General features: G+C 48.7%; 2 protein-coding genes across 2 annotated transcripts in view; one reads left to right on the forward strand and one right to left on the reverse strand.

Annotated features, from left to right (window-relative positions):
- Positions 1-8936, reverse strand: part of U2SURP (U2 snRNP associated SURP domain containing) — a 93576-nt gene extending 84640 nt beyond the window's left edge. The window contains exon 1 of the mRNA XM_075570093.1: positions 8850-8936. The gene's annotated coding sequence lies outside the window, so the exon portion shown is untranslated. The remainder of the gene's footprint in view (positions 1-8849) is intronic.
- Positions 8937-14839: 5903 nt separating this feature from the next.
- PAQR9 (progestin and adipoQ receptor family member 9) lies at positions 14840-19168 on the forward strand. The gene has a single exon (XM_075570095.1). The coding sequence runs from the start codon at positions 15870-15872 to the stop codon at positions 16887-16889; it is 1020 nt and encodes a 339-aa protein (XP_075426210.1). The 5' UTR covers positions 14840-15869; the 3' UTR covers positions 16890-19168.
- The last annotated feature ends 562 nt before the right edge of the window (positions 19169-19730 follow it).

Genomic DNA, 19730 nt, shown 5'->3' on the forward strand with positions numbered 1-19730 from the left:
AAGGCCCCACAACAGATCAGGTTTTAAGGATATCTCAGCTTCAGCACAGGTGGCTCAGTCGAAAACTTTACCTGTTGGAGGGTCTTGAGTCTGTTCTATGGGATTTCCTTTCCTTGATAAATCCGATAATCAAAGCCCCAAAATGACAATGAATAAGACCGGCTGATCAGGAATCCCCCCTAGTATACATTAGCTGCGGTGCGGCAGTGCCTGAATGCTTGATTAATTCATAATGTGTATGCACCAGAAGGTTTAAATTTTCTGCTTTGTAATTACACACTAATTATGTGGGAACGAGTGCTTTGAATATGATGATATGAACCAAAAGCCAAATGGCGTTTAAATATGGCAGAGAACAAGCTACCTTGCGCTGCATGTAGAAATGATAATATTTAGCAGCAGTCAGTTCTCTAGTTTTTTTTGCTTGTGAAGATGCTTCAGAGTTGCTGTTAAACTGGTTATTGGAATATGTTTTTTGTTACGGTGTCCAGCTTGCAATTAAAAAAGAATGATGCGGGGCGTGGCCAACTGCAGAGCTGTGAGGACGTGCAGCTCCTGAGCTCCGGGCCCCAAAGCCAAACTAAACATCCTTTCGCCCAAAAACACTGCAGGGAAGTACCCATAAACATAAATATAAACATAGAAGGCACTAATACTAATACCAGCTAAAAACAACCTACTCGCCTGCAGAGAGGAAGGTATAGCCGTGAGACGAGGCGCGGCGGCCATTTGATCCAGACGGGCGGCTGGGGATCGGATTGGCGCATCTCCAGAGACCTCCGGATCCCCGGTACGTGTGGGGGTGGAGCGGAGCCCACGGTCGGCTGGAGGGCTCACTGTGATAGGGACTCACTAACCAACTTCTCGTGGTGAGCGCAGGCGACAGAACGTGGGGGTCGGGTCGCGGCGGCCATCTTCCCCCTGAGGATCCGCTGTCGGAGTGCCCCGGCGGAGTGCGGAAGCGACCCGCTTCCACGGCGGTGCGGCTAATCCGCTGAGAAGGAGAGCCCAGGAGGATACCCCTTCCTCCCCCTCCCTCCGGTGATAGAGGTTGGCTACGGGCGGCGGCTCCGCGAGGAGCAGGGCTGACAATAACAAGATGGCCGCCGTCGTTCTGTAGGAAGGGGGAGAGACGGAGAGGAGAGCGTCCGACCGGCCTGCCTGTGCTCACGGGGCGAGCGTGATCCTGCTTCCCCCCAGGCAGAGTGGGTGCATGGGCTCAACCGGAGCGAAGAGGAGAGAAGGAGAAGCCCGACCGAAGCCCTAACCCTGCAACAAGATGGCTGGTAGCTTATAGGTTAGGCGCTGCTCTGCGAGGCTGCACTGTCACCCCCCCCCCTTTTTTTTTTTTTCTGAGTATCCAGACTCACACTCCTCTCACTTACCTTGCATCCAGATATAATCACCAGTACCTAGATACACGCTGAAAGTTCACTGGATCAAACAGCCCAAGGTCCCCTTGAACACCAGATTAAAAGCACTAAAAGGGGAAGAACCAGAGAAAGACTAAAAAACATTTCAGCTGGACAGAGGCTTCTGGTGATGTCAGGGAACATGATCGGATAGTCAAGGAGCTCCCGACACCCTCACGAGCAAATTGCATGATTGAGCGACCCAAACCACACAAAAACCCCACAAAAACCGCACAAACAATTTAGCAGACGTTGGGGAAGATGCCGGCCCGCCCAAAAGGGACCCAGGGCCCAGGAGTCACGAAATACTTTACCCCCGCGCACCGCCCCATTGAACAGAGCGGTGACTCCCAAGATGGCGCCGAAGAAGCAGCCCATGCGGCCCTAACGGACTTACAAGAACCGGGGTTGAATAAAAATTATTTTGAAGCCCTCTTTCAAAGAATGCATAAGGAACTACGTAAAGAAATCCAAACGGACATGAACATGGCGCTGGAAGGCCTGAGAACTGAAATACATGGGATATCTAAGCGCACTGAGGTGCTGGAACGCAAAGTCTCAGACGTAGTTGGCTCACAACACGCAACAGAGGACGAAGTAATAAGACTCGGCCAAGAAGTCGCAGACCTGAAGGACGCCCTGGAAGAACAAGAAGACAGGGACCGAAGGCAAAACCTGAGAATCAGGAATATACCAGAGACGATCACTGCTGAGAGGCTTCATGCCTACCTTCGCACCTTATTCCTGCAACTAGCCCCAGACCTGTCGGAGCACGATCTCCAGATGGACAGGGCACACAGGGCGCTGGGCCCCAAACCTGCAGACCCTGAACGACGCAGGGATGTAATCATAAAGCTCCACGCATACGCAGCCAAGGAGAAGATCATGGCTGCAAGCAGGAGAGCAAGAGATATCCGAGTGGAGAATATACCTCTACAGATCTCCAGCGACCTATCCAGATCCACGTTAGAAAAAAGGAAAGGAATGAAGCACCTCACGAACATACTGCAAGAAAGGGGAATCTCCTACCGTTGGGGTTTCCCCTTTTAGCTGATCGTCCTGAGGAATGGACGTCACCACACAATTTCCAAACCAAAGGATTCGCCGGCGTTCCTAAAAGCGTTGGGGCTGAGTCAGCAACAGGACAACAGACCACCAGCCAAGTCCCCCACTAACAATGATGAGATGGAGGTTCCCCTGGCCTCTGAAAGGCTGGCCAATCAGAAGAACACACCGGCCCCTGAGTAACGGACATACCAACTGAAGCACGATGGCGGTCCCCCCAGAGGAAACAACGAACTATGAAAGCAGCCCAAAGAAAAGCAGAGACAAGCGACGTCTCCCCAGCCCTTCGCTGACCCGAAGCAAGTAAACCCCATCAACCACCGATCCGCCTATGGAATCTATCCTACAAACTTGCCCCCCCTCCTCCCTGAAGCTTCGCCCCCCCCGCTCCCCTCCCCCCCCCCCCCCCCCCCGTTCCAACAGGCTTTCTACGCATCCTCCCTGAGTAAAAAGAAAGGAGTAGCTATCCTAATAAGGAACAATGTCCCCTTCGCCCTAACTCACACTCAATCAGACCCAGAGGGAAGATTCCTGGTGCTCCGGGGTACTCTAGCAGGTTCACCCATAACATTGGTGAATATATATGCCCCCAATGAAAATCAAACCCAGTTCCTTAAAAAAGTACTGGATTCTCTGGAGCAGCAGGCACTCTCTTCCTTAATTATAGGAGGAGACTTTAACATGGTCGCCTCACACATACAAGATAAAACAAAAACTCCAAAAGACCTACCCAATGCAACTCAAGGCACATCTTACATGATCCAATCACAAAAAAAAGCAAAAAAATTCAGGGAAATAATGGAAGAATTCTCCCTGGTCGGTGTGGAGAGCTCAGCACCAGGGCCAAAAAGATTACACCTTCTTCTGCGCCCCTCATCAGTCCTACTCGAGGTTAGACTATTTTCTGGGTACCAACAACATACTCCAGGCTTCCTCCCACTCCAATATCGGCCCAATTACCTGGTCAGACCATGCCCCAGTGAACTCACCCTCACCCTACCCTTTGTCAAAAACAATCCCTACAAATGGAAGTTGAATGATTCCCTACTCAACTGCCCAGAGACAGAGACAAATATAAGACGCAAACTCTCCTCCTTTTTCCAGATAAACGCAGGTACGGTCTCGGCCCCGGCTATGCTTTGGGAGGCACACAAGGCCTCAATTAGAGGAGAATTAATCTCGATATCGGCCTATAAGAAAAAACAAAAAGCTAAACTCCAAACTGAACTAACAGATAAAATCAAACACCTAGAGCAGCAACACAAAACAACAGCATCCAAAAAAATACTAAAGCAATTAAACCAAGCGCGAGCAGCTCTCAAACAAACACAATTAGAGGAAGTAGAAAGGGCCCTAAGATGGACAAAACAAAAATTCTTTGATAAAGGAAACAAAGCTGATAAGCTTTTAGCCACGAAACTTAGAGGCATACGGGTAAAGTCACAAATATCCAAAATCCGCACAAAAGCAGGGAAAATCACATATGACGAAAAAGAAATAGCACAAGAATTTGCTGACTACTACTCTCAACTGTATAACCTACATCCTCTGGGCCAAAATCCGACCCCCTTAGAGACAATCTCGAAATACCTGGAGGAGTGCTCCCTCCCCTCCCTTTCGCAGGCCGAACTAGATAAACTAAATAAAGACATTACCCTAGAAGAACTAACCGAAGCCATTAGCTCCCTCAAACCGGCAAAAACTCCGGGCCCGGATGGATTTTCTAACACTTACTATAAGACATTCATGCTGACCCTGTCCCCTTACTTGCTTGACATGTTCAACTCCTTCTTACAAGGAGAGCCAATCCCTGCTACCACCACTGCAGCAAATTTAGCCATAATCCACAAGGAGGGTCGAGACCCGCTCCATTGTGGCAACTACAGGCCAATATCCCTACTTAACTCAGATCTCAAAATTTACAGCAAGATACTAGCAAACAGGCTAAACCCGATTCTCCCCAGACTCATTAATACAGATCAAGTAGGTTTTGTGTCAGGAAGATAGGCCTCCGACAATACCCACAAAATAGTGGATATCATCGACCACGTGCATCTCACAGGAACCAAAGCAATGATCCTGAGCCTCGACGCGGAAAAAGCGTTCGACAGGATCAGATGGTCCTTCCTAGACCAAACAATGCTGAAATTTGGTTTTAGTGGTCCCTACTTAGAGGGTGTTAAAGCCCTCTACCAAAACCCCACAGCATATGTAAAAATTTCAGGAGGACTATCAGACCCAATTACAATCAGAAATGGGACCAGACAGGGCTGCCCGCTATCCCCACTCCTATTTGCCCTAACAATTGAACCATTGGCAGCTAAAATTAGACAAGAAAAGGGCATTAAGGGGATTTCGATCTCCACAAAGGAATACAAAATTTCCCTATTCGCGGACGATGTGATCCTGACCCTCGCTGACCCCCACATCTCCCTCCCGAACCTACAAAAGGTACTCCACCAATTTGGAACAGTCTCTGACTATAAAATAAATATAGACAAGTCAGAAGCACTTAACATATCCCTCCCAAACACAATGTGGAAGCTTTTGCAGTCCAATTATAAATACAAGTGGAACACCACATACATCAAATACCTAGGTATAAGAATCTCGAGCTCCCATGGATCCCTTTATCAATACAACTACCCCCCACTATTTGATCAAATTAAAAAAGACTTAGAGTCGTGGAAAAAACATCAAATATCATGGTTCGGGAGAATAGTCTCCCTCAAAATGAACATCCTACCTCGGCTATTGTCCAAACACTCCCCGTACTCGTCCCACTAACAGCCATGAAAAATGTACAGGCCCAAATGTTCCAATTTATCTGGAATGATAAGAGACCGAGGGTCCCCAGATCGGTAATGTTATCAGCCAAACTAAGAGGAGGTCTGGGGGTCCCCGATGTGGTCAGGTACTACATCGCAGCCCAGCTAAAGCAAGCCGTAGTTTGGAATTGCGACCCGGCAGTGGCCCGCTGGCTCGAGATAGAAACACACTACGCAGCCCCGTTACCACTTCAGCTACTTATGTGGTCCCAAGGAGGAAAAGAAGGAGGATCAAGGAGGTTTGATCTAGGAGCAATGAGATGCACGTGGGATTCGTGGCTGAAAAGCAAAGGGAAGTATGGCCTGCTAAACACCCCCTCGCAAATCACCCCGATCTTTGGGAACCCGAACTTCCTGCCCGGGTGCTCCAAAAAGCAATTTGCCCAATTTCAGGGGCTTAGAATAAGGCTGGTTGCAGACTTGCTGAAAAATTGAGAGATTCTAACATTTAAAGAGGTACGGAACAAATTCCAAGCTCAACACCTCCACCTATTCAAATACCTACAAATTAGACATTTTTTGATCTCGCTCTCGCAGAACTCCAAATTTCCCCCACCCACCAGATTCGAAACACTATGCAGTAAAGGCAGGTATCAAAGAGGCCTAATCTCTGAGATATATAGGGGGATAGAGTCAGCATCAGAATCCCTGACCCACCACTATATGCAAAAATGATCTGCGGACCTAAATATACAAATTGACAATGAGGAGTGGGAGGATATCTGGGAGATGGCAGCAAAAACCTCAATCTGCACAGTAACAAAAGAGAATATCTACAAAATTCTATTCCAATGGTACCTGACCCCAGCTAGACTGAGCCAGATGTTCCCCGGCACCCCGGACCTGTGCTGGAGAGGATGTGGTCAAAAGGGCCCATATTTGGTGGTCATGTCCGGAGATTCAGAGGTTCTGGGTTAGGATCCAGACGCTGCTCTATGAGACAACGGGAATTCCTCTCCCCCTAGATCCACTGTCCCTGGTGCTGAGTAAACCCTTTGACGACCTACCCCCACCCATGAGTAGACTGGTCTCTGCAGCTTGACTCAATAGCAGCTGCCTGGAAGCAGGTCAAAGCCCCTGCAAGAAACACAGTCATAAGGCGGGTGGACGAAGTAATGTCCATGGAAAAACTAACAGCTATGCTGCACAAAAAAATGACACAATTTTGGAACACATGGGACCCATGGATAGCCCCCCAGGGCCTCAGATAAAGATATAAAGCGCAAACCCTATTGAAGGGAATAACCCCCCTCCACTCCCAGCCCCCCCCCCACCCCTCCCCCTACTCCACTCCCTTAACCCCAATTATTAAAAAATAATGTTGGCTAGCATGCACTCAATACAGTCGAACTTAAACAGTTTTATGTTATTGAAAAGTATGTACTCATTCCTGTAAATGTCAATGCCAATAAAAAAGATTGATACAAAAATAATAGAATGACGCACTTTTAGGTATAGCGGTACAGAAAGGAGAAAAAGGAATTTGAGGATCATAGTAAAGAAAATACCATATAGTCTTTCAAATGAGAAACATTACACAGTGAACTGAAAATGCAAGTTGTGGATCGGTTGTTTGAAATGAGAAATAGTACAATGTGTTACTAATGAGAGAAAAAGGACCCGATTCCATTTTTACTGTAAAGAAAAGACATTAAAAAGTCTGTGTGAAAATCTGCTGAAAAATATTATTGAGGGTCCTCATTAAAGACGGCCCCCATGGGCAATTTTCTTAGGCCCACCTGGCCTTGCATTAGTGGAGCGTCTTTCCTCTTCCACATACGCTCCTTACAAATGTCACAATATAATTATAGGGTTCCTTAAACCAGGGGGGCGCAAACTTTTTTCCCTGCGCCCCCCTGCCGGCTGTCCCCTCACTCCCGCGCCCCCCCCAACCCCAACTTACCCTCGCACCGGCGTAATGACGTCACGTTGCCATAGCAACGTGACGTCACATGACCTCGCAGCGTCATTTTGACGCCGCGTTGCCATGGCGACGCCGGGAGGAAGCCGCCGGAGCCACGGGTAAGTATGGTTTACAGAGGCCCTGCAGCTCCCCCGGCACTTAATTTAAGTGCCTTCGGGAAGCGCGCGGGGCCTCTGTAAACCCCGCGCCCCCCGTCGGCAGTCTCGCGCCCCCCCTGGGGGTCGCGCCCCACAGTTTGCGCACCGCTGCCTTAAACAATAATGTTGAATCTCTATGTAAATAATATTTATATTTGCTTTAAATTCGTATTAAGTTGAGACCCTGGATAAATTCTGAAGGGAATAAACCATAATTAGCCAGTACCACAAACCACCTGCTAGCAGCAGCCTAGACTAGAGCAAGCGATCCCTCTATATAAAATGTGGCAGAGCTGGAGAGAGAAGCTGTAGCAAGATTTCCGCTCACAAACCATGGTAAGTATTTAAAGTACAGCGTCCTTAATTAGCACTTTTCCCTACAGTACATTGAAAAGTCTTTCCGCATGAGTATTGCTGAAATTATAAATAGCTCTCAACTAATTAATTTAATTGAAGGTACACCACCTTAACGAGTTATTGTGATATAATAAGGTAATGGCAAATTGAAACTTCGGGTAGAGAAAAAAAAAAAACAACCTTTAAAATCGAGATAAGCTTGTCCTTAATATAGGACAGGGGTGCTCAACTCCCAGCGGATCAGGTTTTCAGGATATCCCATCGTCAGCACAGGTGGCTCAGTCCCTGCTTCAGCAGGAGTTGTGCTCCCCTGATATAGGGTCACAAATCATAGGTAGTAACCCGAGTAGGAAACCACAAGAATGTGTAGAATATCAGGCCTGCACAACTCCAGTCCTCGAGGGGTAGGGTGACCAGATTTTCAAAATGAAAAAACGGGACACATTAAAAAATTATTTATAAAACAAATTACATCACATGACGCATCCCGTTGCCATGACAACGAGACACTGACGTCAGGCGGTGACATGTTGCCATGACAATGTGGCATCACGTCATGCCTCGGCGCCATAATGCGTCCCGTTGTCATGTCAACTTGATGCCGCGTGACGTCACGGAGCGGCTCGTTGTTATGGCAATGTGCATTACGTGACGTCGTGCGGCCATGTTAACGGAATTTGGAGGGGAGGATACAGCCAAAGGCAAGATAAATATATAATAAATAGATCTAATAAAATGTTATCTCCACACAGCGCCACTGACCCACACAGACAAACAGAGCCACTGACCCACACACCCACCCACACAGAGCCACTGACCCACACACACACCCACACAGAGCCACTGATCTACACACCCACCCACACAGACACACAGAGCCACTGACCCACACACCCACCCACAGACCCACAGTCACTGACCTACACACAGAGAGCCACTGACCCACACACCCACACACCCACACACCCAGAGCCACTGACCCACCGAGTCACTGACCCACACACAGCCACTGACCCACACACACAGAGCTACTGACCCACACACACGCACACACACACACAGCCAGTGACACACACACAGAGCCAGTGAGACAGACAGACAGACACACACTCTCTCTGTGTCCTACCTTTCACTCTGGGACATGGGAGGGAAGCCATCTTGACTGGCAGCAGGCACCTCACTTCCAGCTCTCACTGCTGAGGCTCCGCTGACACTAACCCCGCCCCCACCCTCTGCTGTCAGACCCCGCCCCCACCCTCTGCTGTCAGACCCCGCCCCCACCCTCTGCTGTCAGGCCCCGCCCCCACCCTCTGCTGTCAGACCCCGCCCTCAGCCCCTGCAGTCAGACCGGCCTCCGATCTCCTCCTGTCTGCATTCTCTGCTCTCTGCTGCCCCCCCTGCTCTGATGGCCAATTCCGGAACAGCCACAAAAAAACGGGACATTTAAAAAAATGCGGGGCAGCCGGGACAGCCATTAAAAAAACGGGACACCTGGTCACCCTATCGAGGGCCTCAAACAGGCCAGGTTTTCAGGATATGTTATCCCTACTTCAGCACAGCTGGCTCATTTAGTGGCGGAGTCATACTGAGCCACTAATTGAGCCAGCTGTGCTGAAGTATGGATATCCTGAAAACCTGCCCTGTTTTCGGCCCTCGAGGACTGGAGTTGTGCAGGCCTGCTGTAGTAGATGGAATGGGCCAATGTGCTGAGGCAGCCCACCTGTGGGTTAAGTAACACTGCAATGTCCAAGCTTCAGGATTGATTTTGCTGAGGTGTTCTTTCAGGGGAACTCTGTGTTTGCTGAGGTGTTCTTTCAGGGGAACTCTGTGTTTGCTGAGGTGTTCTTTCAGGGGAACTCTGTGTTTGCTGAGGGGGATTAAAGTACCTGGGGGTGATGTGTTGGTCCCTGCTTTGTCCTCTTCGTGATATTACTGTCTACACACTCTTGTGGATTGCTCCTCAGGGAATTATAAGGTACCCTATACACTGTATTGAGGAACAGTTAAGGGACTAACCCGATTTGGGCCTCGATTCACTAAACTCTGTTTAAACCAGGAAAAACAATGCAACGTAACCTAAAACAGGAAAATACATATTTGCCCTGAAGTTAACGCCATATCCAGAAAATGCAAAAGCTCATTTTATGTAGAAATATTGTCCCTATTAGCTTCTTGGAGTCCCAGCAGTAGCCGGGCACCAAAGGCCTTCTGGCGTTATTTGCCTGCGTTAACCTTAACGGAGCTTGATGAATATGGTAATATTTCATTTTGTATATCATTTGCACCAATGTGTTATTCCGAACGCTTTGCTTTAACCCTCAGGTAACATTAAGTTACTTCCTTTAATGATTAAACTGTTGCCATTAATATGTCATTAACTTAGGTTAATGTCCAGTTAAAAGGCCTAACAAAGCTTAATCTGTGTCACAGGGTTCACATTTAACCCCCAGGCTGCCAGATGGGGATACAGCTGCCTTTGTCCCTTGCTGTTACATAGATGAGGTTGAGAGATACATACCCATCAACCTACAGTATGCTAAATTTAGACGACAGATACTTTATCCTATATCCATACTTACAGTATATTGATCCAGAGGAAGGCAAACAAAAAACCCCAGTGACACATTATCCAATGATAGCTCCTAAGGGGAAAAATACATTCCTCTGACTCCAGGAGTGTAAATATATTTCTTTAGTAACCTACTGTTAACCACAGCCTGAAAAAGATAGGATTGCAGTTCTGCCGTTATCCCACTTCTAATGCAACCTTCTTTCAATTCCACCTACAAGCCACTGAATGAGCATTTCATCACGGAGGCTTATTTCTTTTGTGAAAGGAAGCATTCTTAACACAAGCGGATAAATATGGAATAGAACAAATGCAGGAATCACTGGCACAACAACCTGGTAAAGGTTTGCATCAAAATATATATTTTAGAACCCTGATTAATAACCTAAATGTACCATATTACCCCGTAATGACGCTTTGCTTGTTTTATCCTGTAAAGACGGGTTATCTAACTGAAACCTGAAAATATGGCTACCAAATATGCGTCACCCACAAAGGTGTATTATTTTGAAAGGCACATTTTTTATGCAGTGTATGTTATGTGCCAAATATTTCCATAGAAAAACAGAGTACGACCACGCACTGTGAACAAAATAATTGTATAGTAACTTGCTAGGAACCGTCTAAACAATCTGTACAAGCTGGGCACTGTCAAAGGTATTTATTAAACTCACTACCGACGTTTCGGTCCAAACACGGACCTTCACCAGGGCAGAGCATATTTCCATACAATCGTCGAGGCCCTTCCCCAGGCCAGTATTCACAGGGGCAGTCCTACTGTGTATCCCGTTGATGAAGTAGGTCTTTCCTTTTATTACTATGTTTAAACTGCTGATTTTGCAGAATATGATTTTTTAAAAATATTTTAGTAGGGTCCTTGTCTCCTTTTTCTTGAAGAGATGTCCATTCAGCCAATTAGAGAGAACAGCGTGGGAGGTTTAGCAGACAGAACTTAATGGCATGCACTTTAAGGATAAGTTAGATCACTACACAAGAGACACCATGATGAGTGTGTTTTACCAGATCCAATTTATCAGCACGCCAGCAGAACATCATATAATTTCTTAATACTCCTCTTTTATTGGGTTTGCAAGAAATTCAATAGGCGTACAACAATGAGGTTATAAGGCTACGTCCATACAAGGGCAGACCGCGCGTCTGCACGATGAGCGATCAGACTGTCTAAAGGTAGTGATCGCGCCTATACAGTGTGTGGGCGCGTGCGCACGGAAGCGGACGCGCGCTGCACGTGAAATCAGTCAAAACTCATTTCTCGCGCGATAGGGCAGTCACGTGAGCGGTTCGCCCAATGAGGGCAAACCAGCTTTGTGACATCACTGGCCCGCCCATAGACACGCCCCCGGACGGCGCGCGTACTAAGGCCAGGGAAAGCACCCGCTTTCCCTTAGCCTCCACGCGCCTCCGCACGGCTGTACCCTCTATGGACGCAGCCTAAGGGGGGTCCGAGGGTTCCTAGACCAAGTCAGTGATATGGTTACATGGTGGTTATTTGAATCAAGATAACAAGGTTACAAAGTTTGATACAATTCAGGTGAATACAGAATCTGTGCTATTCTGCTCCAGGGAAGCCAGCCCTGGGACTACTTGCGAGCCCAGACACTGATCCATTCTATATTTTATAGCTCAGCGCTTTAACACATCAGCACTACATATATGCATATAATGTCACATTCCAGGTAATCCAGTGGTAAATGGTATTCTTTGTCCAAGTGTTAGAAGAGGTAACAGTAGGAGACGGTAACCCCCTGCCCTTATAATGTAAGTGCTAAATAGAGAGGGGACAGCAGTAGGTGTAGTTGATGAGTGCATGTCAAACATTGAAAGTCATGTACCGAGTGCAAATGCCAAAACTGCTGAATCTCTTGCAGACATTTTCCCAATGTGATTTACTAATCGTTTTAAGATCATTTTCGACATTAATTTTTGTGTGCGCTGCGCCTAACTTAATTGCATGGAAATGACCAAAGGGTGTGTGCTTAATGTCTTAAATGTTTTTTTTTTTCAAATGTAGTGCTGATTCTAAAGCCGCCTGGAGCTTTGCAAGAGAAATCATGTAAATATGCTTGTGGGGTTTCCTGCATGCGCGTATCTGCAGCCAACACGTTTCCATCTTGTTTATTCCATGTACAGCTGCAGCTAGATTTATCTTCTCGGGTAACGGGACAAGCTGCGATTTATACGTTCAAGGTGGCTGCTACGGACGTGGTCCTGCAGCCCACTGATATGTTACTTGGCTGCAGGAGTTGGGTCGCGGCGTTTGGGGGCATGGCGGGGGGGGGGGGGGGCGGATGAACGTGTCATGGAGCTTGCTCACTGAACCAGCTCACGTGACGCGACTGCAGCCCCAAATATCATTTTTGGTTGTAGCAACAAAATGTACTTTGCCGCTGGTGGATTTTTCAGTTTGAACACTCTCACCGCACAACCTGAAATTGCTACAGGCGCGCGCATGTCACGGTGCAGCCACCCTGAACTCGGCCTCAGCCGTGCGCCGGAGACAGTGGGTCTTGCTACACTTATATGTACATATGTAAACAGAAATTCTTGTATGATCTGTTCATAATCCTTGTTCTCTTAAAGCTGGGTCCTCTTCATCAGTAGCGCGTTCCAGCCTGCAAGCTTCATAATGTCCCTTGGGGGTCACAGCAGCGATAACTGTTTTCAGAGATTAAAAGGGCCCATAAGAAGCCCCAGTTCTGCTTGTGGATCATAACAGCATCAGACATGTTTTAATGAAATGGTAGGTCTTCCTATGACCAGATACAATACACTGCCACCCCCCAGTTGGGTATAGCTAATATTTGATTGCTGGAGGTCACAAATTGATATCTGAAGCCACAAAAGAGCAACACGTGTATTTAATGTCACCCATCATGTTAATTTAGGCAACTATCTTTTATGTTTTCATTCTCATCCAACTACCTTTTTTTAATTTTTTTAGTAAGTACGTCAACCAGTTTCTATGCCTGGTTCCCATTTCTGCCAGCTCGCAACAAGGGAGACGAGTTTGTGGGTCTTCTACTCCCACTGGTTGAGGCTCAGAACCATCGGCTAGTTGAGTCAACTGGAGGATTCATTTAAAATACGCACACTCATACAAGAATGTCAACAGTGGAAGGGTCCTGTTATCTTAATGCATCTAGGGGTATTTTCTAAAGTGTTCTTCCAATGCTTTACTCGTTTGCTTCGGAGTGGCAGTGAGTGATGGCTGGGCAAGTAATTGCTAGTCGCTTGGAAAAGGACTTGCTGCGTAGGCAGTTTTTCTTGCTTAGTGTTCTATCCCATAGTAGACAAAATAATTGTAGCCATATTGGTCCCTTGTTTTACGTGAGGGGGGAAAAAAATAAACAAAAACGGTAGTATGGTAACGTCTATTGGATCAGCAACGGTTCATCGTATACAAGCTCTGAGACCTCACGTAGCTCTTCAGATATGGCAGTTGTACAGCTAGTCAGTGATTATATCCTATAGTAGGAAATCTGGCCATGATGATAATATTTCGAAAGTTCTGTCATTTATTCTTGCCAGCGTTTGCTGGGTTTTCTTTGACCTATTGAAAGCAGTTCCTGCATGCATGGTATGTGCTTCACACACAACACATGTGCAGTCATTCAAAAAATGCAATTCTTATATCCATGCAGTGGGCCAAATACCTATATATACAAATGCAGATATATCACACACTTGGTGTATGGGGTTTCAGAATAGTGTCATCACATCATTAAACGTTTAAATATTGAACATCTTTGCTTTCATCGATATCCCTGCTTCTTTGTCATCAGCAGGAGTGATTGGTCACCCGTGTCACATCCACGTTTTCGTTCCAGTCATTGCTGTCGGTCCATGGCCTCAGAGCGACCCTTCTCCTTAACCCGTTCGCCGCCGCATTGCTAAGCGGCACATGGCCTGGGCTCTCTGGCAATGAAGGTGTTAACCCGAAAACTGAACGCACAACCTGTCACTTCATATAAGCTCCCACGTTCTATAAATTAAAAAAAAAAAAAGGGGGGGCACATTTTTTTTAAATAGTGGAAGACGGATATCCGTCATCAAGTGCTGGGAGACGAGATCAAAATGTCTGCGCCATCTGTCCCCATGCATGACCTTGAGAGAGGTCAGGGGTAATGCAATACAGTGATCATAGGCCACGAGAAAATAACTAACACAGGCGCTTTTGCTTTCCTTAATAAATGGCCGGGTAACAGGGTACTTCCACTGTAGTGGTATATTTTATTTATTTATTATTATTATTATTTATTTTTTTTATGGATTTTCTATGACTTTTTTTTGGGGGGGGGGGGATACTCGCAATGCAGCCCACCATGTTATTTTAAAATAGTATCTTCTGCACAGCTGCTTTACAAAAAAAAACACAACAACCTTTGCTCTCATGAATCATTAACCGTTTAGCTCAGGACATTTTTACATTAGGAAGTCAAACTTTATCCCCTGAGGTTATAATAAAATGCAGCGAGTGTATATATATATTAATAAAAAGATCAGTTACACCCTGCCCTCCCCACTCCTCAGTCTCAGGGGATCAGCCTTCTCTCAGTCCTACCAGATCCCTTCCCTGCATCTCCTTCACTAGAAAGATCCCTCACAGATGGTCTCTCCACCCCCACCCCCAACACACAGGCTTTTCTCATACGCTTCAAGGTCAGCTCCCCCCCAGCAATGAGATCGACCTGTCTCTGGAGAGATCCCATCCACCTGATCCCTTCGGGGAGGAGGGAGGGGGGGATCGCAGCCAGGCTGACAGCTGATCCTCAGACACCCTCTCCTGGGCGGTGAATGGGTGAGGTGCTCTCTGTGTGCCGGCGCTGAGCCTGCGCTGCTGCATTGATGCTGAAAGGCGCAGAGCGGAGCGTCTCCCCTCCGCTCCCCACCCACCGGCTGCCGTGACTCTCCTGCACCGGGACCCCCACCCACCGGGGACACAGACCCAGGACCCCCCACACCGGCTGCCGTGACTCTCCTGCACCGGGACCCCCACCCACCGGGGGGACAGACCCAGGACCCCCCCCCCCACCGGCTGCCGTGATTCTCCTGCACCGGGACCCACACCCACCGAGGGGACAGACCCAGGACCCCCCCACCGGCTGCCGTGACTCTCCTGCACCGGGACCCCCACCAGGACTCACCTCCCCACCGGGACCAGGACTCACCCCCCACACCGGACAAGGACACACAGCCCCCACCGGGACCAGGACACCCCCTCCCTCTCCACAAGGACCAGGACACCCCCTCCCTCCCCCATACATACACCCACCTACCGGGGACACAGACCCAGCCCCCCCCCCCCCCCCCCCCCCATCCATCTGCTGTGACTCCCCTGCACGGGACACCCACCCATCGGGGACACAGATCCAGGACCCCCCTGCGCCCACCGGTGACACGACCCAGGACCCTGCACCCATCGGCTGCTGTGACTCCCCTGCACCCACCCCACCCCCCCCCAAAAACAGTGCTACTTCCCCCCCCCCTACCCAGTGCTACCTCCCCGGGAACCCCCACAGCGCTACCCCCCCCCCTTCCCCAGTAAAGAGTGCCAGCATGCCCCTGCCGCCCTCCCCCCTCCTGCGCTGGGACGAGGTACCGGCCGACTTCGTGGAGTGTTTCATCCTGTCCGGTTACCGGCGCCTCCACCTCCCCGGCCAGGCCTGCCTGGCCTCCATCTTCCAGCCCACAAATGAGACCCTGAACTTCTGGACCCACTTCCTGCCGCTGGTGTTGTTCGTCAGCAAGTTCTACCTGCTGTTCTCCGCCGCCGAGCTGCCCGGTCACCACCCGGCCCTGCTGCCCCTGTGGTGCTACGCCTCCGGGGTGCTGCTGACCTTCGCCATGAGCTGCACGGCGCACGTGTTCAGCTGCCGCTCACTGCGCCTGCGCGCGGCCTTCTTCTTCCTGGACTACGCTTCGATCAGCTACTATGGCTTCGCCAGCACCGTGGCGTACACCTACTACCTGCTGCCCGGCCTGCGCCTGCTGGATCCGGCCGTGATGACCCCTTACCTGCAGAGCCTGGGCTGGCACCGCGTGGATTACCCAGCTGTGCTGGGCCTGTACGGCGCGCTGGTGCTGCCGGTGGCCTTTGCGCTGGCGGTAACGTGCACGGTGGCGTGCTGCCGGAGCCGGGCGGAGGGTTGCGCTTACCCGTTCGCCGTGCGCACCTTTGTGTTCGCCATGCCGCTCAGCATGGCCTGCCCGGTGATGCTGGAGAGCCTGCTGTTTGACCTGAGTGGGAGGAACCCCACGCTCTTCGTGTGCTTTTACCGGCGCTATTTCTGGCTGCTGGTGGCTGCCTTCTTTAACGTCAGTAAGATCCCGGAGAGGATCCAGCCGGGCCGCTTTGACATTGTCGGGCACAGCCACCAGCTGTTCCACATCTTCACCTTCCTCAGTATCTATGACCAGATGCGCTATGTGGAGCAGGGGCTGGAGCAGTTCCTGCGCGCCCCGCCCAGCGCGCCCACCTTCCGGGGGACAGTGGGCTACATGCTGCTGCTGAGCCTCTGCTTGGGTTGGGTGGTGAGGACCTACCTGAAAGGGCTGACTGTTGCCAAGCAGGACTGACCTCTGAGGCAAAAGGGGGGAGGGTGCAAAGCTAGGGGTGCGACCACTGGGAGGCTATTACATGAGGCATATCCCCCCTCTCTTCTGTCCCCAACCCTCTTCACCCCCCCCCCACTCATCCAACCCCCTCCCACTCATCCAACCCCCTCTACTCATCCAACCCCCCCTACTCAACCAATCCCCCCACTCATCCAACCTTCCCACTCATCCAACCCCCCTCTACTCATCCAACCCCCCTCTACTCATCCAACCCCCCCTACTCATCCAACCCCCCCACTCATCCAACCCCCCCACTCATCCAACCTTCCCACTCATCCAACCCCCCCCAACTCATCCAACCCCCCCAACTCATCCAACTCCCCCACACACTCATCCAACCCCCTCAACCGACCAACCCCCCCTCACTCAACCAATCCCCCCTCAACCAACCCTCCACTGAACCAACCCTCAACTCAACCAACCCCATTCTCCCATCCACTCAACCAACCCCATCCTTTATTAACTTTTGGGATTTCACTATGCCCCTTTCTCTTATTAGCGGGGACACGCAGTGTGTGGCTGGCCCACCTGGCAGCGGAGAGAGCTGCTTGGTAAACTGGGATCTTTCCAAGGGCCACCAGGTCACTGCTCCGCAGAGTGTTACAGTTTTCCAAAGGAACCCCACAATGGTTAAACTCCCCAGGGAGCTTTTAATCCCCATGTTTCATCTGCTATGTAATATGTGGTCGCACCCCCAAGCAGATTGCTCAGTGATGCGCTACCCTTGATCCTTTTTAAAGATGCATTCACTCTCAGCTCCTGCCTAGAAAATACATTTCCAAGCAGAGCTACTAAATACCAATCTCTTCATAGATGTACATACATGTACTTCTTAATTTGCTTAACTCGCGGATTTGGGTAAAAACAAAAAAGAAGGGGGGTGCTTTAATACCTTCTTTCTCTCCCCTCGCCCCAAACATATATATCCATTTTTCAGGGGTCCTTGAAAAGACCGACCTGTAACTCTTTTAGAGTTCATTTTTTTTACCGTTAATGCCCGCTGCAAAAATGCGCCAAATTCATCCAGGAACATCATTGCAATAAACACGATTTTGCCCTTTTGGCAAGCCTGGCGCAGTATTTTTGCCCTTGTTTTGCAGCCGGCAGACTGATTAATCATTCCCATTTTAACCCTTGTCTGTATCCCAAACACATTTGCTGTGTGTTTTGCACGAATTGAGCAGAGAGAGAGAGAGAGAGAGCGCCAAGACTTGGATTTCTGACCATTGCTTGATTATAGAAATATCGATGTGAGGTTCAAGGCCTCTGTCCTCATTTATTTATGTTGCTCGTGGCAAGAAATGCTGGTGCAATGCCTTCCTGTCCCGCCCTAGCACTGACATGGTTAAGTAACCCTGTCTACACAGTGTAGAAAGGCACCTCTATTCCGAAGAGTGGATGCATCTTTAACTGGCGTGTGCAATCCCGAAGGGGCATTAATACAGCTCAACCCCGTTATAGCGCGATCCGTTACAACGCGAATCCGCTTATAACGCGATGTAAGCGTGGCTTCCAATTTTCGTATGTATGAATACTTTACAACACGATTATTGGTATCTTCAATACTTTATTGTACAATGCATACAATTGTACATTATTTCTAACGCAATCTGCTTATAGCGCGATGTGATTCTTTGGACCCCAAGCACAGCGTTATAAGGGGGTTGAGTTGTAGTTCTATTAAATTATGGATATTTCAAATTAAGAGTACGGGACGCGAACCAGTAACTCCTTTTATTTTCTGATGTTTGTGATAATGTTTTTTTGGGGGGGTGGGAGGGTGGATTAACTGCACTGGGATTATATTTATTTAATGTCCATGTAAACCACTTGGGAGCTGCATGCTAATGCTATCTTCGACTGTGCAATATACATGTATATATCCAGATTCTGAGACGATGCATGGGCTGGAGCAAGACCAATGAAGATGCCAGGCCTCTTGTTCTCATTCCTAAACCCATGGACCTTGGTTTATTTTTTAAATTTTTTTTCTAGGCCGGCAGCTAACGCACAATTGTAATCCGGCTGTGAGCCGCAGTTAACCCCCGCCGTGCTGCAATGGAATGCCGTGTATTTCCTACGAGGGGGCGGTTAATCCCTTCACTGCCAGAGTTGCCAGCCGTGGCATTGCTCCGTCAGAGCCTTTGCACGTAACCCATTTGGAGCCGGATTGGCTGCCCAAGGCCTCTGCCAACCCATTCCAGTGCATTGCTTTGTCTGGCAGTAAAAGGGTTGGTGTTTTTTCGTGTTTGTTTTTTTTAACTGTTTCAGTGCCGGGCTGCGCCTGCCATGCGTTTCCCAGACTGGGTTTATTTATTTCAAGTGTGTTTTTGCTAGGATTGCTAGTGAGGTGTGTGTGTGTGTGTGTGTCTAGTTTTCTATATGTGCAGCAACACATTGCATACTTTTGATTGACCTAAATACATTATGGAGCTAGTAGGGTTAATGTGCTATGAAACCCTTCAGAACATAAGTGGTTAAACAGACAGTCACTGGCAATGTCACTAAGGGTATAGGCATCATATATTATGTAATGTCAGCATCTCCCAGAGAGCAGAATCCGCTTTAAATAATAATCGGGATGTTTCATTTTTAATGCCTTGTTTTCTTTTCTTCGTTTCCGTAATGGGCAGATCATGTTTACTCCTTGTTAGCGAGGGCGTTAACTTCATTATTTTTTGTTTTAGGATTGGGCCATGTTTAGGAATGATTTTATCTTCCTTTTTTAGGGGGGGCTGGGAGGGGGGGGATATATGGTAATGGCCAAAGAAGACAGGGAAACAGCCATTTAACTGAAGTCCA

Source organism: Ascaphus truei, chromosome 14, assembly GCF_040206685.1.
Source record: "Ascaphus truei isolate aAscTru1 chromosome 14, aAscTru1.hap1, whole genome shotgun sequence".
NCBI classification, from domain to species: Eukaryota; Metazoa; Chordata; class Amphibia; order Anura; family Ascaphidae; genus Ascaphus; species Ascaphus truei.

Coding starts and splice junctions, on each gene's coding strand:
- PAQR9 (XM_075570095.1), top strand. CDS start 15,870: ATGCCCCTGCCGCCCTCCCCCCTCCTGCGCTGGGACGAGGTACCGGCC.